Below are 17,467 nucleotides of genomic sequence, written 5' to 3'. Positions count from 1 at the left end.
TCAAGCCCCATATGGGGCTCCCCCCACACTTCTCCCCTGGGGCTCACTTTCTGTCTCTCTGTCTCTCTCTCTGAAATAAATAAATAAATAAATATTTTTTTAATTTGTTAAAGATTTTATTTATTATTAGGGAGAGAACAAGTGGAAGGAGGGGCAGAGGGAGAAGGAGTCTCCTGGTAGCGCAGGGAGCCTGACGCAGGAATCGGTCACAGGACCCTAGGATCATGACCCCAGCCGAAGGCAGATGCTTAACCAACTGAGCCACCCAGGATTAAAACTAACAGGTTAAGCATGGTGAGCTGGCCCGGAGAGGGTCTCGGGTCAATGTTGTGGGGTTGAGGATTCAGGGAGCTGGTTCCTTCCAAGACCAAAGCCTGCGGAAAACTACAACTCCCAGCGCCGCCCGCGGCCCGCCGGAGCCCCGGCGGTCATGTGACCGCGGCTCACGTGTCCTTGCAGCCGGCTCGGGTGTGAAGCACTGTAGGTAGGTGGTGGGAGGTGGAGGCTGTGGAGGTTGGAAGCTTAAGTCCCGGGGCCCTGGGGCCCCCGCTGCGGCAGAGTCCTGCCCACTCCCTGCAGGGCTCGGAAGCCCGGCGTCCTCGGTCCCCCGCCCGCCCTCAGTTGGGCCGGCTTTGCCCCGCCTAGCCCCACTGTCTCCCCTTGGTGCTAGGCCCGGATCGAGTCCCGGAGCGTCTCCCTAGCTTACCTCACAGCAGCCCCTTCGCCTTGCTTCGGGCCTGGGATCCTCCCCTCCGCTCCGGGTGCGCCCTGGCCCACTTCCCAATGCAACCCACCCTGCGTATTTCTGGGATCCAGCCCCAGGCTGGACTGGGAACCCGCTCCGATTGGAATGTGAGGGGGCCCGCGGCAGTGGTTACAGCTCTGGCCTGAGCCTGTGGACGTCAGGCTTGTAGTTCTGATTTTGCCAACTACCTGCTGTGACATTACTCTAGCCTTTTCCCTTCCCTGGGCCTGTTCCCCAGGTTGATCTGGTGTCAGAGCTTCTCAGTTCCCTTCACTCTGCTGACCAATGCAGAAACAGCTCAAACTCTTCTCTCTGCTGACAGCAGATTTTAGGTGAAGTTTTGAGAAAGAAGAAATTGGGGCCAGCGAGGGAAGTGAGGAAAATCAGATCCCAGATCTTTGGGGGAGAAAGAGCTGAAGGAGCAGCATACCCTCCACCTTAGACCATCAGGTGGAAATAGCAGGTAAGCTGGGGGTTGTGGAGCTGAGGACTTTTCTGGGAAGGAGAGCTGAGAACTCTTGGACCAGCGCAGAGACCTTTGTGTCTGAGACGGAAGCAGGGTGGATGAGGAGGTCTCACAGCTCTGGGAGTGCTGACTTCACACAGCTCTCTCTGGAGCTATACTGGAAAGCTGGGAGCCCCAAACTCTACCTTCACTACTCACAGCTTTGATTTTTTGCTGAGTTACTGGTTGGGTAACAGGTTGCATAAGAGGAAGCCCTGTGGCATTTGACTGATCTTTCTGGACTTGGAGCCGGCAGAGAGAGATTTCCTCTGGAGCTGGGTTGTGTGCTTGGTGACAGTTGTCTGAGAGCATCCACATTCTTCCTTTAACCTCTAAGGAGTGTATGATTCCCACCTTTGTTCAGCCATCACCAGGAGGAGAAATGAGAAGCATCTGACTACCTAGGGGGTCTCATTAGCCATTCTAAACCCCCCAGTGTACTGAGGGCATCAGGGATGCCTCTCTGATGGGCGTGGTTAGGTCAGTTGCCCAGGAGAAGAGTGAGAATTAATTAGCCTTGAATTTTGAAAGGCTTTGAAAGCTACGCAGAATTTAGACCCTGGGCCAGAGGGAGATATGTGGGACTGTAATACATTGAAATACCCCCAGTTCTAGGTGAGGGCTGCTCTTGCAACTCTGGTACAGAAACAGGCTGGGAAGCCAGAGAGATTTAGATCCAAATCCTCTCTTGCTGATATGTGACCCTGGGTCAGTGATACGATCTTTCTGAACCTTATGACCACTGTGGTAAGGACTGAATGAGATATGTCCATGATATTCCTGCCCAACGTGGAGCCTCTCTGTAGTGCTGTTGTGTTAGTACTCCTCTGTTTTATATTTATGTCTTATTGACCCCGAGGGTCTGTAAGCCTGAAGCAAGCAGGATTTGCATCAGATATCTTTCTGTCTCTGCCACCCTGCACTGTGGCACCCATCGCCATGTTCTGCACAGAGGCACCCCTGGGTTTGAGTCTCTGCCATCTGACCTTCAGAATGTTGTTTCAGCTTTCTGTGCCCATCCCAGGGTAACAGTAGTACCTGTCTCTAACATCTAGGTTGAGAAGAGCTGGAGCCCACGGGCCTCCTGGGATCATAGTTCCAAACAGGCTGGCACCGCCCTCCAGCTGAAGGTGTTCCCTCATCTGCCCAGGGGATGTGATTGTGAGCCCGAATCTGCAGATCCCGCGGGAAGAGGGCTCCCGGGGCCATGGCCGAGGTCAGCATCAACAGTGACCTTGGCGAGTGGGGCTCGAGCTCAGACTCCGGGGAGCGGGCCCGTCTGCTGCAGAGTCCCTGTGTGGACACGGCCCCCAAGAGCGAAGGGGAGGCCTCTCCCGAGGGTCCAGGCAGAGGCACCACTTCCACCATTGGGGCCATCTTCATCGTTGTCAACGCCTGCCTAGGTGCAGGGCTGCTCAACTTCCCTGCAGCCTTCAGCACCGCAGGCGGGCTGGCGGCCGGCGTCACGCTGCAGATGGTGAGTGTGCTAGCCGCTAGGGCAAAAATGCACTTCGGGTGCTGGGTCTGGGCTCTTTCCTCCAGAAGAGCGATTTTGCATCTGGGATAGTCAGTGCGTGACACGTGCGGCCACTCTCCCCGTCCTCACACTTGGCAGACATTACTAATCTATTCCAGCATTCTCTCCTCTGAGCCCAGATGAGGCTTCAGAGTGCTTCCCAGCAATCAGGGAAGTTTGGACATCAGCTGCAAAATGAATAATTGTGTAGTGTATGTTTAAATAGTGGGCCCTTATCTTTTAGAACGACATGCTGAATTATTTACTGGTGAAATAATTTGGTAACCTCTATTTCCCTCCACATAATTCAGGGGCGGGGCGGGGGGGGCAGTAGCAGAAACAAGATGGGCCACGAATTGATTATTTTTGAAGCTGAGTGATGGGTGAATGGGGGTTCGTGATACCATCCGCTCCACTCTTGTGTATGTTTGAAATTCTCCACAAAACTTCTGTTTTGAGAGAAAACCTCAACTCGGCAGCCTCCAGCAATCTGGTAAAGTTGCCCACAAGATGAAACTCATTTAACAGGGCACCTGGGTGGCTCAGTCGGTTAAGCGACTGCCTTCGGCTCGGGTCATGATCCTGGAGTCCCGGGATCGAGTCCTGCATCGGGCTCCCCGCTCGGTGGGGAGTCTGCTTCTCCCTCGGACCCTCTTCCCTCTCGTGCTCTCTGTCTCTCATTCTCTCTCTCTCAAATAAAATAAAAATTAAAAAAAAAAAAACTCATTTAACAAACTGGCTTCGGGCATTGGCCTAGTAAATGCTGAGCAAGGCCAGGCTGTCCTTTGCTGCCAGGCCTTCCCCCACCCTTGGGCTCTGTCCTGCCTCCAGGGCATGCTGGTCTTCATCATCAGCGGCCTCGTCATCCTGGGCTACTGCTCCCAGGCCAGCAATGAGAGGACCTACCAGGAGGTGGTGTGGGCCGTCTGTGGCAAGCTGACAGGAGTGCTTTGTGAGGTGACCATTGCCATCTACACCTTCGGCACCTGCATCGCCTTCCTCATCATCATCGGCGACCAACAAGACAAGAGTGAGTCTCCCCCTCCAGACATCCTTCGTCCCTCCCGCTCGGCCCTGGGGGTCCCCGCGAGAGGGAACAGGCACAAACACCTGCCCCGGGGCCTAGCCTGGGTCCGGCATTCTTCTGCAAATCCTCCCTCCTGGCTGCTGAGCCCATTACACTGATGAAGGTCCTGAGGCTCACCGGAGCAGGAGGGCTGCAGTCTGCAGGGGCCTGGCGTGACGTTCCCTCCTTCCTTCCTGTGCAGTTATAGCTGTGATGGCGAAGGAGCCTGAGGGGGCCGGCGGCAGCCTCTGGTACACAGACCGAAAGTTCACCATCAGCCTCACGGCCTTCCTCTTCATCCTGCCCCTTTCCATCCCCAGAGAGATCGGCTTCCAGAAATATGCCAGGTTTGGAGGCCCCACCCCAGCCCAGGCCAGGCGGAAGCTCTAATCACAGGCAGCTAGAGACCCAGGCGCTGCTGGCGAAGCCCTCTCCTTCTGGGGCAGCAAGAGCAGGCAAGGCAGGGTGGGCCAGGGCTTGCAAGGCTTCCAGCCTAAGGTGTCCTTTTGTGTCAGCAACAAGGAAGACAGTGGCCTTTTGCATCAGTGAGAGACTGCATTCCAAATGTCCTTGTCGAAGAAGGGACAGGTGATAATGAGTGTGAAGGCAGCTTCCTGGCCAGGGCTATGGTTTTCCCAGGGAGAGTGGATTTTTGATCATTTGGAATTGTCAAGCCTGGCCCTGTGTTCCATGCAGCTTGGTATGAGGGGAGAGGACTGGCTTCCTGGCTCAGGGTCTGAAAAGCTGTGTGATTCTGAGCAGTTTCCTGCGATCCGTAATTGACAGGGTCGCACTCAGCTGTCTCCAAGTTCCCCTTTCATGTTGACATCCCAGCCCTTTACCCTCCAGCGTCTCCTAGTTCTCAAGGGCCCTATTCGCAGCTGTCACCAAGTAGGGGCTGCACTGATGGAAGTTAACAGATGTGCTTTCAAGCCCAGACCTCTGAGCCATGGAGCTGAACCAGTGCATTTCCTAATGGTCGGAAATGTCAGTCTTGCCCCCTCTTGGGTCCAGCTCCCTCCAGGCTGTGACCAGTTTCTCTAAAACTTACTTCTTTTTTTTTTTTAAGTTTATTTCTACACCCAACATGGAGCTCAAACTCATGACCCCAGGATCAAGAGCCGTATGCTCTTCTGACTGAGCCAGCCAGGCACTCCTCTAAAACTTATTTCTTGTGCATCGTTTTAATCTTTGTTTGGAATAGTCTCCCAATTCATTCAGTAGACACTGTGGTCACGAGAGCTGAGGATGGGTACTCCCTGGGGTGGAAGCAGAGAGGGCAGCTGGGGCTGGGGAAGAGGAAGCTCAGTCCATTCTTTCTGGCAGCTTCTTGAGCGTCGTGGGCACCTGGTACGTCACTGCCATCATTATCATCAAATATATCTGGCCAGATAAAGAGATGACCCCAGGGGACATCCTGACCAGGTGGGTAAGAACCCCCGGGGGAAGCCACCACTTGGGCCCCGGGAGGTGCTAGGTCAGACATCAAAAGGCCACACAGGTGCTCTTCTCAAGTCTCATTCGCTCACCAGAGCTTGACTCATCGGTCATTGTAGGAAGGAGGCAGGAATCTCTTTTTATTGGAGGGAAGAGTGAGAACCAGGGACGGGGAGACTTTGCCACCAGTATCTAACAAGATGAGCCATCATGAGACGAGGCCTTGGTTGGGCGCCTAGGTGACTTCAGTCGTTAAGCGTCTGCCTTCGGCTCGGGTCATGATCCCAGGGTCCTGGGATCGAGTCCCACATCAGGCTCCCTGCTCAGCGGGAAGCCTGCTTCTCCCTCTCCCACTCCCCCTGCTTGTGTTCCTGCTCTCACTGTCTCTCTCTGTCAAATAAATAAATAAAATCTTTAAAAAAAAAAAAAGAAGACGAGGCCTTGGTTATGGAGACTACCAGGGTAGACTTGTCCATTTTTACAACTTTCTGTAACTTCTGTATCTTCTGTTTGAAGATGAATCTGTTTTGTCATTAAAAAAAAAAAAAAAAGTTTCCTGTTTTTGAAAGAGAAAGAAAGGAAAGCAGAAACCCCAGTGCAGGAGCCAGAAATTCGGGATTTTGGTCCCTGGAGGGTCTTCCCGAGCCTCAGTTTACTGACCTGTGAAATGAGACGTGTTTCCAGACTTAGGTTGAATGTGTAGAATAGTGGTGGGGGAGGGTCATGGTGGGCTGAGTGAAGAGGAAGGGCATGGGGCGGTCGGTGGCTCTTGGGGGGTGCACAGGCAGCAGATTCGTGTGTTTGTTCACAGGCCAGCTTCCTGGGTGGCCGTGTTCAATGCCATGCCCACCATCTGCTTCGGATTTCAGGTGCCGGTTGCAAGGTTCCTGTCTCGGCCTTTCAGCTTGCTCCCCACCCCGGGCTGGAACCCACATTACAGGGAGGATGGGGACATCCTGGGAGGAAAGACAGAGTCGGGGCCCTGGGACTTGTCCCGTGGCTTTTGTCCCCAAAGTACCTCCTTCTGGAAACCGGGGAAGGGGTTACTTCCCCCCATAACTGTGATCTTCACCCTAACAGTGCCATGTGAGCAGCGTGCCCGTCTTCAACAGCATGCAGCGGCCCAAGGTGAAGACCTGGGGTGGGGTGGTGACAGCCGCCATGGTCATCGCCCTCGCTGTCTACATGGGCACAGGTGAGTGCTCCCCTCCGAGGGCTGGACTTGGGGTGCTCCCCGTCTCCCCCTTTGTCTCCGTGTCCTCTGGCCCAGCTCTCCTGGGGATAGCCCTGCACTCCCAGCATATCAAAACACTTCTGTAGGCATTGGCTTGAACCTGGGCTGCCTTGGGCCTCCTCCCACCCAAATGAGAGAGATGTATTCATTCATTCAGCAGCTCTCAATCAGTGCCTACTAAGTGCCAGGAACCGTTCCCAGCATGGAGGATGCTGTGAAGATTGACAGCCATGGTCCTGCTCTCGTTGAATTGACGGTCTAGGCAGAGGGAGTCTTACAGAGTAAAACAGGAATCAGTAAGGCATTCTAGACAGTGGCGAGTGCCCCCGTGACAGTCAAACAGGGAAGATGTGAGTGGGACTGGGAGAGGTGGGGACGGCCACCATGGATCACAGAAAGGGGGTGGTTCACAGAAGGCTCCTCTCTGAGGGGGTGACATCTGGGGGGGCCCCAGTGATGAGGAGCCAGAATCTGAAGGGCTGGGAGAAGAGCATTCCAGACAGAGGCAGAAAATGCCAAGCCCCTGCGGCAGGGACAGAAGGGTCTGGAATGGGCTGAGTTGGGGGCGGGTGGCAGGCAGTGAGGCCAGACAGGGAATGGATAGGTCCTATTGGGCCTGAGGACTGTTGGGAGCCAGAGAGGAAGCATTTCAAGCAGCGGCACGTCTCAGCAAAAAATGGCCCTGGGCGCCATGCTGGGAATGGTTTGGATGACAGAGCAGGACCAGAAGACCAGGAAGTCCAGGTCCTGTGATTCCTTCCGCAGGTGTTAGGGGGCCAGCACTGTTCTACCTCTGAAGACAAAGCCAGAAACAAGAGAGGCAAATGGGCAGAGTCCCTGTCCTCCTGGGGCTCGTGTTCTGGCTGGGGAGATACATGATGAACAAGTGTTTAAAAAAGAAAACGCAGAGAGAGTAGTGCTCTGAGGAAAATAGAGCAGGGTGGTGTGAGTGAGCACCCAGGGCCGGGGGTGATGGTGGATGGGCAGGGTGGACGCGTTCTCCGAGGAGCAGACATCTGAGCTGCGACCTGAATGGTGAGGGGATGGGGGTATGAAGGGCTGGGCAGACAGAATGTTCATGCTGATGCTCTGACACAGGAATGTGCTGGGCAAGCTCAAGATGACAAAGGTGGCAGTGGGGATGGAATGGGAGAAGTCAGGGAGAAGGCCTCGGGTCCCAGCCCGACACCCTCTTAGCCTCAGAGCTGCCCCAATGCCCTCGCCATCTGATGTTGCACCCAGGAGTCAACAGTCCATCCCCTTACCCTCCCGGGATCGCCCCTGCCCAGCCCTCTTGTCCCTGTCCTCAGGCATCTGTGGCTTCCTGACCTTCGGAGCTGCCGTGGACCCCGACGTGCTTCTGTCCTACCCTTCCGAGGACATGGCTGTGGCCGTTGCCCGTGCCTTCATCATCCTGAGTGTGCTCACCTCCTACCCCATCCTGCACTTCTGTGGGCGGTGAGCCCCCTCCCCATCCCATGGGGGTACTCCCTTCCCCCCCCCCAGGCTCCTCCCTTTTTGAAAGCCCTTTGAACATGGTCCTTTGACCTTCTGTGAGCGCTCTAAGAACCTGTAGTCCGGATCCTTTCCTGAACACCCAGCCTTGTAGGTACCCAAGGAGAATAATAGTATCAGTTCCCAGGGGCGGGGGCGGGGGGCGGAGAGGAATCCTGGGCCAGCCCAGGCACTAAGCGCATCGCATCCACCATCCCAGCCAGTCCCCATGGCAACCACAAGAGGAGTCCTGCTAGGCCCATTTCACACAACAGGGAACAGTCTCAGAGCTTAGGGCCATACCCCCAGTCTACCCGCTCAGAGGTCTGGCTCCAGGAACTGGAAGTGGGGGGGCCTCTGAGCCACTGTCTTCGTGGGCAGGGCGGTGGTCGAAGGCCTGTGGCTGCGCTACCAGGGGGTGCCGGTGGAGGAGGATGTGGGGCGGGAGCGGAGGCGGCGCGTGCTGCAGACCCTCGTCTGGTTCCTGCTCACCCTGCTGCTGGCGCTCTTCATCCCTGACATCGGCAAGGTCATCTCGGTCATTGGAGGCCTGGCCGCCTGCTTCATCTTTGTCTTCCCAGGTGGGGGCCCCCCGCTCCCCGCAGCACTGGCGCCCACAGCCTCCCGGCCTTGGCTCCTCCCCTGCTCTCCTGCTAGTGCTTATTAACCACCCACCTCGGGCTCTGTGCTAACCCCTGCCCCTCCTGAGAAGAAAGCACAGATGTGTTCTCCACTTTGCTGATGAGGAGATGGGAGGAAGTTGGGAGGAGATGGGAGGAACAGACTCAACTATTGAGTAGCAGCTTTTTTGATCCAGATCTGTCTGAGTGCACAGCCTGCACTCTGAACCTTTCATTCACGCATCTGTTGCTGCCTGCCGATGAGCAGTCGGGCTGGTTCAGCCCATGATGGCCCAGAGGGTGACGGGGTCTGGTGGCCGCACCCCAATGCAGAGGTCTGGAGACTTCAGACACGAGTCTGCCGCCAGATCCCTGGGAAATGGTCGCATGTGCCCAGCCACGAGTTCCGCCTGTACCCAGCTTATTCCTCCCCGGGAGACCAGCTGGCAAGCCCTCACCACATTGCTTGGAGCAGTGGCGGCCACAGCTGCTCTGAAGGACGCTGGGAAGGGCCCCGGGTGTGGTGGGCGCCGCTGCCGAATCACCTTCCGCTGCCGCCCGTGAGCTCTGAGGCCTGCGTGCGGCCCACAGGGTGCCTGTCGGGTGCTGACCTCCAGCTGTGCGCGGAGTGGGGGTGGGGTATCTGGAAGAGCACACACAGGCCTTTCTCCGCTCACCGCCACGGCCTCTTGGTCAAGGGCGAGGGTGGGCCCAAGGGAAGGAGCCCACCCGAGCCCTGGGGGGCCTCTTCTCTTCCAGGGCTGTGCCTCATTCAAGCCAAACTCTCTGAGATGGAAGAAGTCAAGCCGGCCAGGTAAAGCAGGGCACCTTCTGGTCCCGTCAGGGAAGTGCTGGATGAGGGATGGTCTGGCAGGGGCCCGGGGGGTGCCGAAAACAGGTAGGGGTTAAGAGACTTGTAAACTTGAAAAACATAAGAGTTTTCTAAATCCCTTCTTAAATGGGTGGCACATGCTGGTTGTTACAGTTCCAGTGCTACTGAAGGACTTCAGAGAAGAATGTGGAAGTTCCTCTTGCCCCTACAGCCCACTCCCCACCAATCCCTTGTCCTGAGAGAGCTCTCTGTGCATGAAGCATGCATGTGTATGCACAAGCACGTGAGGCTCTGTGTCTAGTTTGGGTTTTCCAAAAATGGCTTCATGCTAGACTTTTCTACTGTTTGCTTTCTTTCACTTAACCATTTGTCTTGGAGATCACTCTCTGTCAGCACAAGAAGATCCGTCCACTTCTCTTTTTTGAGGGCTGCAGAGTGTTCTGTTTTATGAATGCATGAATACTCTTATACACGGACACCTTGGCACACCTGTCTTGAGGATCTTGGCAGGATCAATTCTTAGAAGGAAATTGCTGGAGGGACATGCTCATTTTCACTTTTGCACGTGGGCTCAAATGTCCCTCTAGAAAGGCCGTACCAGTCAGAGTCCTAGCAGCAGAGAGTGAGAGTGCGCTCTTTTCCACAGCCCTGCCGGTATTGTATGGAACAGCCTTTCAAGTTTTTGTTAGTCTCATGAAAAACATGACAGTGTTTTAATATCCACATTTCTTTGAATAGTGCAGAGGTTGAAGACAGGTTGCAAGCTTTTTAAAAAACTGTGCAAGAAATATTCATGATAGGTGTGGGACGCCACAAATTCCGTTTGGAGGCATCTTTGAGCTCACGGAGTAGACACCGTGAGCAAAGCTCACCCTCCGGAGTTGAAAAAATTTATGGACAAGAAATTGTCATTGAAATTAAATGGTGGCAGACATGTCCAAGGAATATTGCGGGGGTTCGATCCGTTTATGAATCTTGTGATAGATGAGTGTGTGGAGATGGCAACTAGTGGGCAACAGAACAATACTGGAATGGTGGTAATATGAGGAAATAGTATCATCATGTTAGAAGCCTTGGAGCGAGTATAAACAATGGGTGTGTTCATCAGAAGAAATCAACTGCTTCCACATGTCCCCTCCATAGTACCTGTTTTACTACAATATAAAAATCAGGTCGTGTGCATTTTCATATTGAACTTTTTTGTTAAATAAACTTTTATAACAGTCAAAGAAAAAGAAATATTCATGATAGAAAACTTTTTTTTTTAAGATTTTATTTATTTATTTGACAGAGAGAGACAGCAAGAGAGGGAACACAAGCAGAGGGGGAGTGGGAGAGGGAGAAGCAGGCTTCCCTCCGAGCAGGGAGCCCGATGCGGGGCTCGATCCCAGGACCCTGGGATCATGACCTGAGCCGAAGGCAGACACTTAATGGACTGAGCCACCCAGGCGCCCCTCATTATAGAAAACTTTAAAAATACAAGTCTAAGGAAGAAAATTAAAATCACCCTTAATCTCAATACCCTGCTATACTCTCATAATGCCCTGTTGCTATCTTTGATACATGGATTTGCAGATGTCTGCTTTTTTTTGTAAATGGAGTGGATCACACTCCATGTGAACTGCTTTTTCTGAACATATTTCCATCAGGACACATGCGTTCTAATCCTGGTTCTGCCCTTGGCTTGCTGTGAGTAGTTAGTGAATCCCATTAGGTCTTGGTCTCCTGACCAAATTTAGGGATCTAGACTGGCCCCACATACCTTTGTATGAAAAGTCATTTAGAAGTAGGAAGTGCTCTACCCACGGGAGAAGTGGTATAAGTAATTACAATAATTAACTGATATGTGTATACTTATATAGATATGAAGTACATATATATATGTGTGTGTGTGTGTGTGTGTGTGTGTGTATATATATATAAAAAAGTCTACAGGGGCGCCTGGGTGGCTCAGATGGTTAAGTATCTGCCAGGTCATGATTCCAGGGTCCCGGGATTGAGCCCCACGTCGGGCTTCTTGCTCCGTGGAGAGCCTGCTTCTCCCTCTCCCTCTGCCTCTCTCCCTGCTCATGCTCTCTCTCTCTCTCTCTCTCTCTCTCTCTGTATGTGTCTCAAATGAATAAATAAAATCTTTAAAAATTTTTAAAAAAAAAGTCTGCAAAGTCAAGTGTGGGTTAACTGACTAGGCCCCTCTCTCCCTCTACCCTACAGCTGGTGGGCGCTGGTCAGTTATGGTGTCCTCTTAGTCACCCTGGGAGCCTTCATCTTTGGCCAGACCACAGCCAACGCCATCTTTATGGATCTCTTGGCATAACCAAGGCAACACATGGCCTTTGCCTCCCAGGCAACACATGGCCTTTGCCACTGGACCCAGGAACCCATCTCTTTGAGCTGTGGGGCCACCCTGAGTCCAACATCATTCGTCTTTCCTGCTGGGATGACATCTGGACATCCTTTTCCAGGGACAGTTCTGGAGTGAAAGCAGGCCTCACACCTCTGGACAGCTCAAACCCGGCAGTGCGAGGATTAGGGGAGGAGGTCTCGTGTCACAGAAGAACCTTCCCTGTCCTCCAACGCTCAACTTCTCCATGCCTGAAAAACATGGGGGAAGAGGGTCAGAACATCTCCGAAAAAAAGAACCCAGCCTGACTTTGGAGAAAGAGTGTGGGCAAAGGGCCACCACCATCCTCCACAGAGCAGCCCGTCCTGAGCAGGGGCTGCGCTTATTACCCCGGGACTCAGTGTCTGCTCCAATTTGTCAGCTACTTCGCCCGCAGTGGCTTCTCTGGGATCTGGCAACTTCCAAAGGTAGCACAGAGGTAAATCGAGTCAGGCCCTGTTCACCCCATCCTGGGGCCTCTTTCCCCAAACTTGAGGGTCCAGGCATCCCTGTCTTCCCCCATCCCCAGACATCATCAAGTCTAATGTTTACAAACGGTGCCAGCCCGGCTCCGAACCCAAGGCCGGGGGCCGTGCCGCCCCGCCGTGGTGCTGTGAGGACTCCTCAGTCGGCTTTTCCCTAGGCAGGACGGCTGCTTCTCTCTCTCCGATTCCAGGGGGGCCCCTCGCTTCAGAGGCGCAGGGTGGGTGATAGAGAAGGCTGGGAGCCTTCCACACCCATGCGGGCCAGGCGGGTCGGGCTCAGGGTGAGCCTCTGTGGTAGCTTCTCTTCTGCCTGCCCTCTGGTCACCTCTCCCCTGTCACCCTAGCAGGATAGCCCACGGAGAAGAGGAGCTGCTGAGTCGTCACTGACTAGGCAACACTTGAGCGTAGTCCCACCAGTCTGGAAGTTTGCCTTCCAGTCCAGATCTTGTCTGCTTCCTCCCCGTGTCATTTCTTCAGCCCCTACCCCATTTTCCTAGCTCAGTCTCTCTGGCTCACATAAGCCTGGGGGGTAGTAGGGGGTGTGCCCGACCTCCTCTTGTCAGCTCCAGGGGTCTGCCAGGCCTGGCCTGAGGTTACACTGGATTGTGCCCCAGGCGAGGTGAGGAGGACACTGTTCTCCTGGTCTGCATTTCCCTTTCTCTCTCTGGCTGTTCACTCTGACCAATCCCAGGCATTGACTCGGGCTTCCTCCACCTGGAACTCCCAGCATTTCCTTGGTCCCTCTGTAGCTGGGGTGAGTGGGACCCCCCACCCAGCAGCCCACCACTCAGGGAGCTGAGATCACAGAAGCAGAGGCTGGCTGGCAGTCAGCTGGGCTTCCGCTCAGTTTCCAGACTGGAGGACAGCCATCCCTCACATCCCGCGCCCCTGGGCCCTCGGGCCAGACCCTCGCTGCTGTTTTCCCTCAGCCCCAGCACGATTAGGACCCGGTCAGCAGGGCTGCACAGCCTCCTGGTGTTGGATTTCAGCCGAGGGGTGGGGGATGGGGAGGCACCGCCCAGAAAGAGACCGGTCCAGAGAAGGAGTTAGAATCTGGCCACTTGGCCTCACCTCAGGAGCCCCCTGCCCTGCCCTCCCCTCCAGTATTTTACTGTTTCTTTTCTACTTGTGCACATTCGTACCAGGGAGGATGGTTAATAAAAAGGGGCTGTGCTGCTGAGCTGTGTGGCCTCCGTCTGGTGCTGGGGACAGAGTCCAGGCCACTGATGGGAGGGAGGTAGTCTGGGTGGGGGAGGGGTTGGCGGAGGACTTTTGGCCTTACCGACTTTGACCCCTGTCTCAGGCATGAGTGCTGCCATGCCCCCTTCACCGAGATGGGAACACACAAGTGGCTCTTGATGCCTCCGCTCTCTTCGCCGTCCCTTCAGTGCCCCCACCACGACCACCAGCCTCCTGTCCCGCTGCCTCTGCCTTGGTTCCAGTCCTCCTCACGTCTTCCCCACACCGCACGGCTTCAGACCAGTCTCTGTGCTGTGTGTCTCACTGACCTCACATTCTGGGACGAGCTTCAAAGTCCTGAACAACCACCCTCATCTCTTCAGAGGCATGTGTTGAGCAGGCCCTGTTTATAGAGCCAGGCAGTGCTCAGGGCCGGCAAGAAAATACTCAGCAAAACAGCAGCTCCACTCTCAGACTCCTGGGTAAGACTGATGCCAAGCAAGTGGTCACACAAGTACATACTTGCAAGTTGTGATATATGCCAAGAAGAGAATATATAGAATGTTCTCTTTGGGGGCGTGAAGCTTGTCTGGGGAGTCAGGGAAGGCTTCCTGGAGGAAGCAGCATTTGACCTGGCCCCTGAATGATGAGTAGGAATAAACTAAGTGGGGAGAGGTGGGGGAATCTTTCCAGGCCATGGGAACTGCATGGGGAAAAATTTCATGTGGGGAAAAATTTCGTGTTTGGTATTTGGTATTTGAAGAACTGAAAAGTGGCCATTGTCTGTGGGGTATCACCTGGGTGTGGGAGAGCAGCCAGGATGAGACTTGCCGGTAGGGTAAAGTCTAATCAGCTCATCTTCCACCACATTCCCTTTCCTTCCTGGGAATGGGAGTGGGGGCTCTCCAGGGAGAAAATACTTCTGAAGTGGCCTAGTATTTTTGAAGGGCTGGAGGGGTGAGACAGCTTTGGGCCATGCTTCACACAGGACTATGGAGACCAGAGCTGGAGGTTTGGTTTCACTTTCTCTGGGTGAACAGAGAGAAGGAAGGGTTACACCTAAACTAAAGGCAAACAGCCGTATTCATCCATTCATTCATTATACTCAAGACATTCCCCATCTTGTTCACCATACTTATAAGCACTTGATCATAGATTCCCCGTCACACTGTAATCTCCATGGGAGCAAGGCCAAATCCCCTGTTCAAAAAACAAAATTCAGGGGCACCTAGGTGGCTCAGTCGATTAAATGTCCAACTCAATTTTGGCTCAGGTCTGGGCGCCTGGGTGGCTCAGTTGGTTAAGCGACTGCCTTCGGCTCAGGTCATGATCCTGGAGTCCCGGGATCGAGTCCCATATCGGGCTCCCTGCTTGGCGGGGAGTCTGCTTCTCCCTCTAACCCTCTTCCCTCTCGTGCTCTCTATCTCTCATTCTCTCTCTCTCAAATAAATAAATAAAAATCTTAAAAAAAAAAAATTTTTGGCTCATGTCATGATCTCAGGGCTGTGAGACGGAGCCCCACATCGGGCTCTGTGCTCAGCATGGAGCCTGCTTAAGATTCTCTCCCTCTCCATCTGCCCCTCCTCTCTCAAAAAAAAAAAGTTCAACTGGGTAAAATTGAAGATCAAATAGGCTTTATTACGCAATTCATGAATCAGGCAGTATCCTATCTAGCAAGTACAGAGATGCTCCAAGGAGTTGTGCAAAATGGAAGGTGTTTAAGGGACGGGGAGTGGGACAACGTGGTTATTAGCAAAAGAAAAGAAAGGATTGCTTCAGGCAAAGTCACCTTTCCTTAAAGGAAGGGGCAGGGGATCTTAGGTGGACTACTTCATCTTCCTTTGGGGGATGGAGAGGGCCCAGGTGACAGATTGCCTCCTTGGTGCTGACCAGAAATTCCTGGCTCATCAGTTAAGACATTTCTTGGGGAGGCTGAAACTGCACTGAAGTTTCAGGTTGCTACCCCGGGGGCACATAACTCTACCTTGGGCCTGTGGTTTTCTTTTTAACACTTTTGTCCATCTGGTATCTTGGCCCGGAGCCTGGCACGTAGTAAGTACGGAGCCTGGCATGTAGTAAGCACGGGTCCTATAGTTGTGGAGCAAATGAATGAATAGCAACGACCATTTGTTAGGGTTCTGACCTCGTGCCAGCACTTCACCTGCAACGTCCTTTTTTTTTTTTTAAAGATTATTTGAGAGAGAGAGAGTGACAGCACAAGTGGGGAGGGGAGGGAGAGGGAGAAACAGGCTTCCCGTGGAGCAGGGAGCCCTACACGGAGCAGGGAGCCCTATTCGGGGCTCAATCCCAGGACCCTCAGATCATGACCTGAGTGGAAGGCAGACGATTGACTGAGCCACCCAGGCGCCCCTGCATCATCCTCTTTTGATCTTTACAATAGCTCTGAAGAGAAGGCTAAGAGCGATTATCAGATAGTTTGCTCAGGGACACACAGGTAGTAAAACTGGAGTCAGACCGCACTCATCGTGCACGGATAAACAAGTGAGCAGAAGGCTCTCAGAGCCAGCCTTGTGCTTTCTGACCCCTGAAGGCAAGCTCAGGAACCTTCGATCCCTATGCTGGCGCCAATACCAGATTTTGGTACCCTTGGATCGTCCTCCCAGCCAATCCATGTCAAGTGCTGGGATGCCTGCCGGCTAGTAGCCCTGGGCAGAGTGCTTCACCCCTCTGGGCTTCTCCCAGCTCTAAAATCAGAATGATAATCACTGACCTTATTTACCTCCCAGGGGAAAAGGGAGCCTATGTAAAGACAGTGCATGAAAAATGACAGAGTGCTTTGTAGCCAGAAATCCACAGTCACAGAATAAATAAGACAACTCAGGGTCTCCTCAAGAAGACAAACTAGGATTCCCCTACCGCTTCCTGGGAGTCAGGGTGCTCCTCAAGCTTGAAGGTACAGACAAAATTTTCATCTCCTTAGGGTACAAATTCTGATTCAGTAGGTCTGGGGTGGGGCCTGAAGTCTGTATTAAGGTTTTGGGTTTTGGTTTTTTTTTTTAAGATTTATTTATTTGAGGGGGGAGGGGCAGAAGGAAAGGGGTAGAGAGACTTCCAAGCAGACTCCCCGCTGAGCACAGAGCCCTACGCGGGGCTCCAGTCTCAGGACCCCAAGATCATGACATAAGCCCATCATGACACAAGCCAATCGTGACGTGAGCCACAACGATGAGTCGGACGCCTACCCCACTGAGCCACCCAGGCACCCTGTGAAGTCTGTATTGTTAATAGTCCCCGTGTTCCCATGCTCTGGTCCTTGGACCACACTCAGTAGCAGGGGACTGGTGGACAGAGCAAGCCTTTGGCCTTGGACAGACCTGGGGTGGATTCTAGCAACGCTTCCTACGCTGCAGAAACTCAGGGAATCAATTCACGTCTCTCAACCCCGCTTTTCTCACCTCTAAAGTGGGAGCGATGGTGCCCACCTTGTAGGTGTCAATATTGTAAATCCAGGGACAAGCGGCGTAATAACATGCGTGAAGTGCCTGGAAGCTGGCAGGGATCATGTTGATCATGGAAGGAAGGAGAGTAACTGCAGTGTCTTCCTTTGGTCAATAGAGGTCATCTTTGTGTGTTTCTTATGAAAGCGGAGATGACTCTGAGGGCTCCTGGTGATTGGCGGCGGCCCAGTACTCCCGAGAGATGCCCCGATACTGGGGGCAGGACCACCTCCCTAGATGCCGCGCTCCAGTCTGGTGGGGGAATCAACCAACTGAATAATCACAGAAACCAGTTGTGCTAGATGTAGATAGGATATTCCAAATCCAGATTTGGTAATAATTCATTGCTGTGATACAATGAAACAAATTTCAGTAGGTGTGGAAGAAGGCCAGAGACATTATAGCCAGGAAGAAGGCAGACACACTGTCCCCTGCAGGAACACTCTGTTTCCTAGGCACAAGATTCTTTCAGTCATTCCTCCATTAAAAATGAAATTCACGTGTTTCCAGTCCAGC

The 17,467-nt window shown here is 53.4% G+C and overlaps 1 protein-coding gene and 1 pseudogene across 2 annotated transcripts; both read left to right on the top strand.

The window, feature by feature from the left end:
* Positions 1-440: 440 nt before the first annotated feature.
* Positions 441-13,494, top strand: SLC38A7 (solute carrier family 38 member 7). Of its 2 annotated transcripts, none has more exons than XM_028096629.2 (12): positions 441-484; positions 1,068-1,208; positions 2,306-2,727; positions 3,598-3,796; positions 4,035-4,179; positions 5,159-5,257; positions 6,081-6,138; positions 6,350-6,464; positions 7,814-7,961; positions 8,379-8,578; positions 9,377-9,431; positions 11,661-13,494. In XM_028096629.2, exons 3-12 carry the CDS (start codon positions 2,458-2,460, stop codon positions 11,761-11,763), a joined length of 1,392 nt encoding a protein of 463 aa, XP_027952430.1. In that variant the 5' UTR covers positions 441-484; positions 1,068-1,208; positions 2,306-2,457; the 3' UTR covers positions 11,764-13,494. The 2 variants fall into 2 exon arrangements, with proteins under 2 accessions (XP_027952430.1, XP_027952435.1); XM_028096634.2 differs by having other exon boundaries at positions 453-484; positions 1,071-1,208.
* LOC114203274 (small nuclear ribonucleoprotein G pseudogene) lies at positions 9,441-11,312 on the top strand (annotated as a pseudogene).
* Positions 13,495-17,467: the final 3,973 nt, after the last annotated feature.

The sequence above is a fragment of the Eumetopias jubatus genome, unplaced genomic scaffold, assembly GCF_037043125.1.
Source record: "Eumetopias jubatus isolate StellerSeaLion01/CBP00866 unplaced genomic scaffold, mEumJub1_p1.0 scaffold_10, whole genome shotgun sequence".
NCBI lineage: Eukaryota > Metazoa > Chordata > Mammalia > Carnivora > Otariidae > Eumetopias > Eumetopias jubatus.
This window is presented reverse-complemented; position numbering and strand designations above follow the sequence as displayed.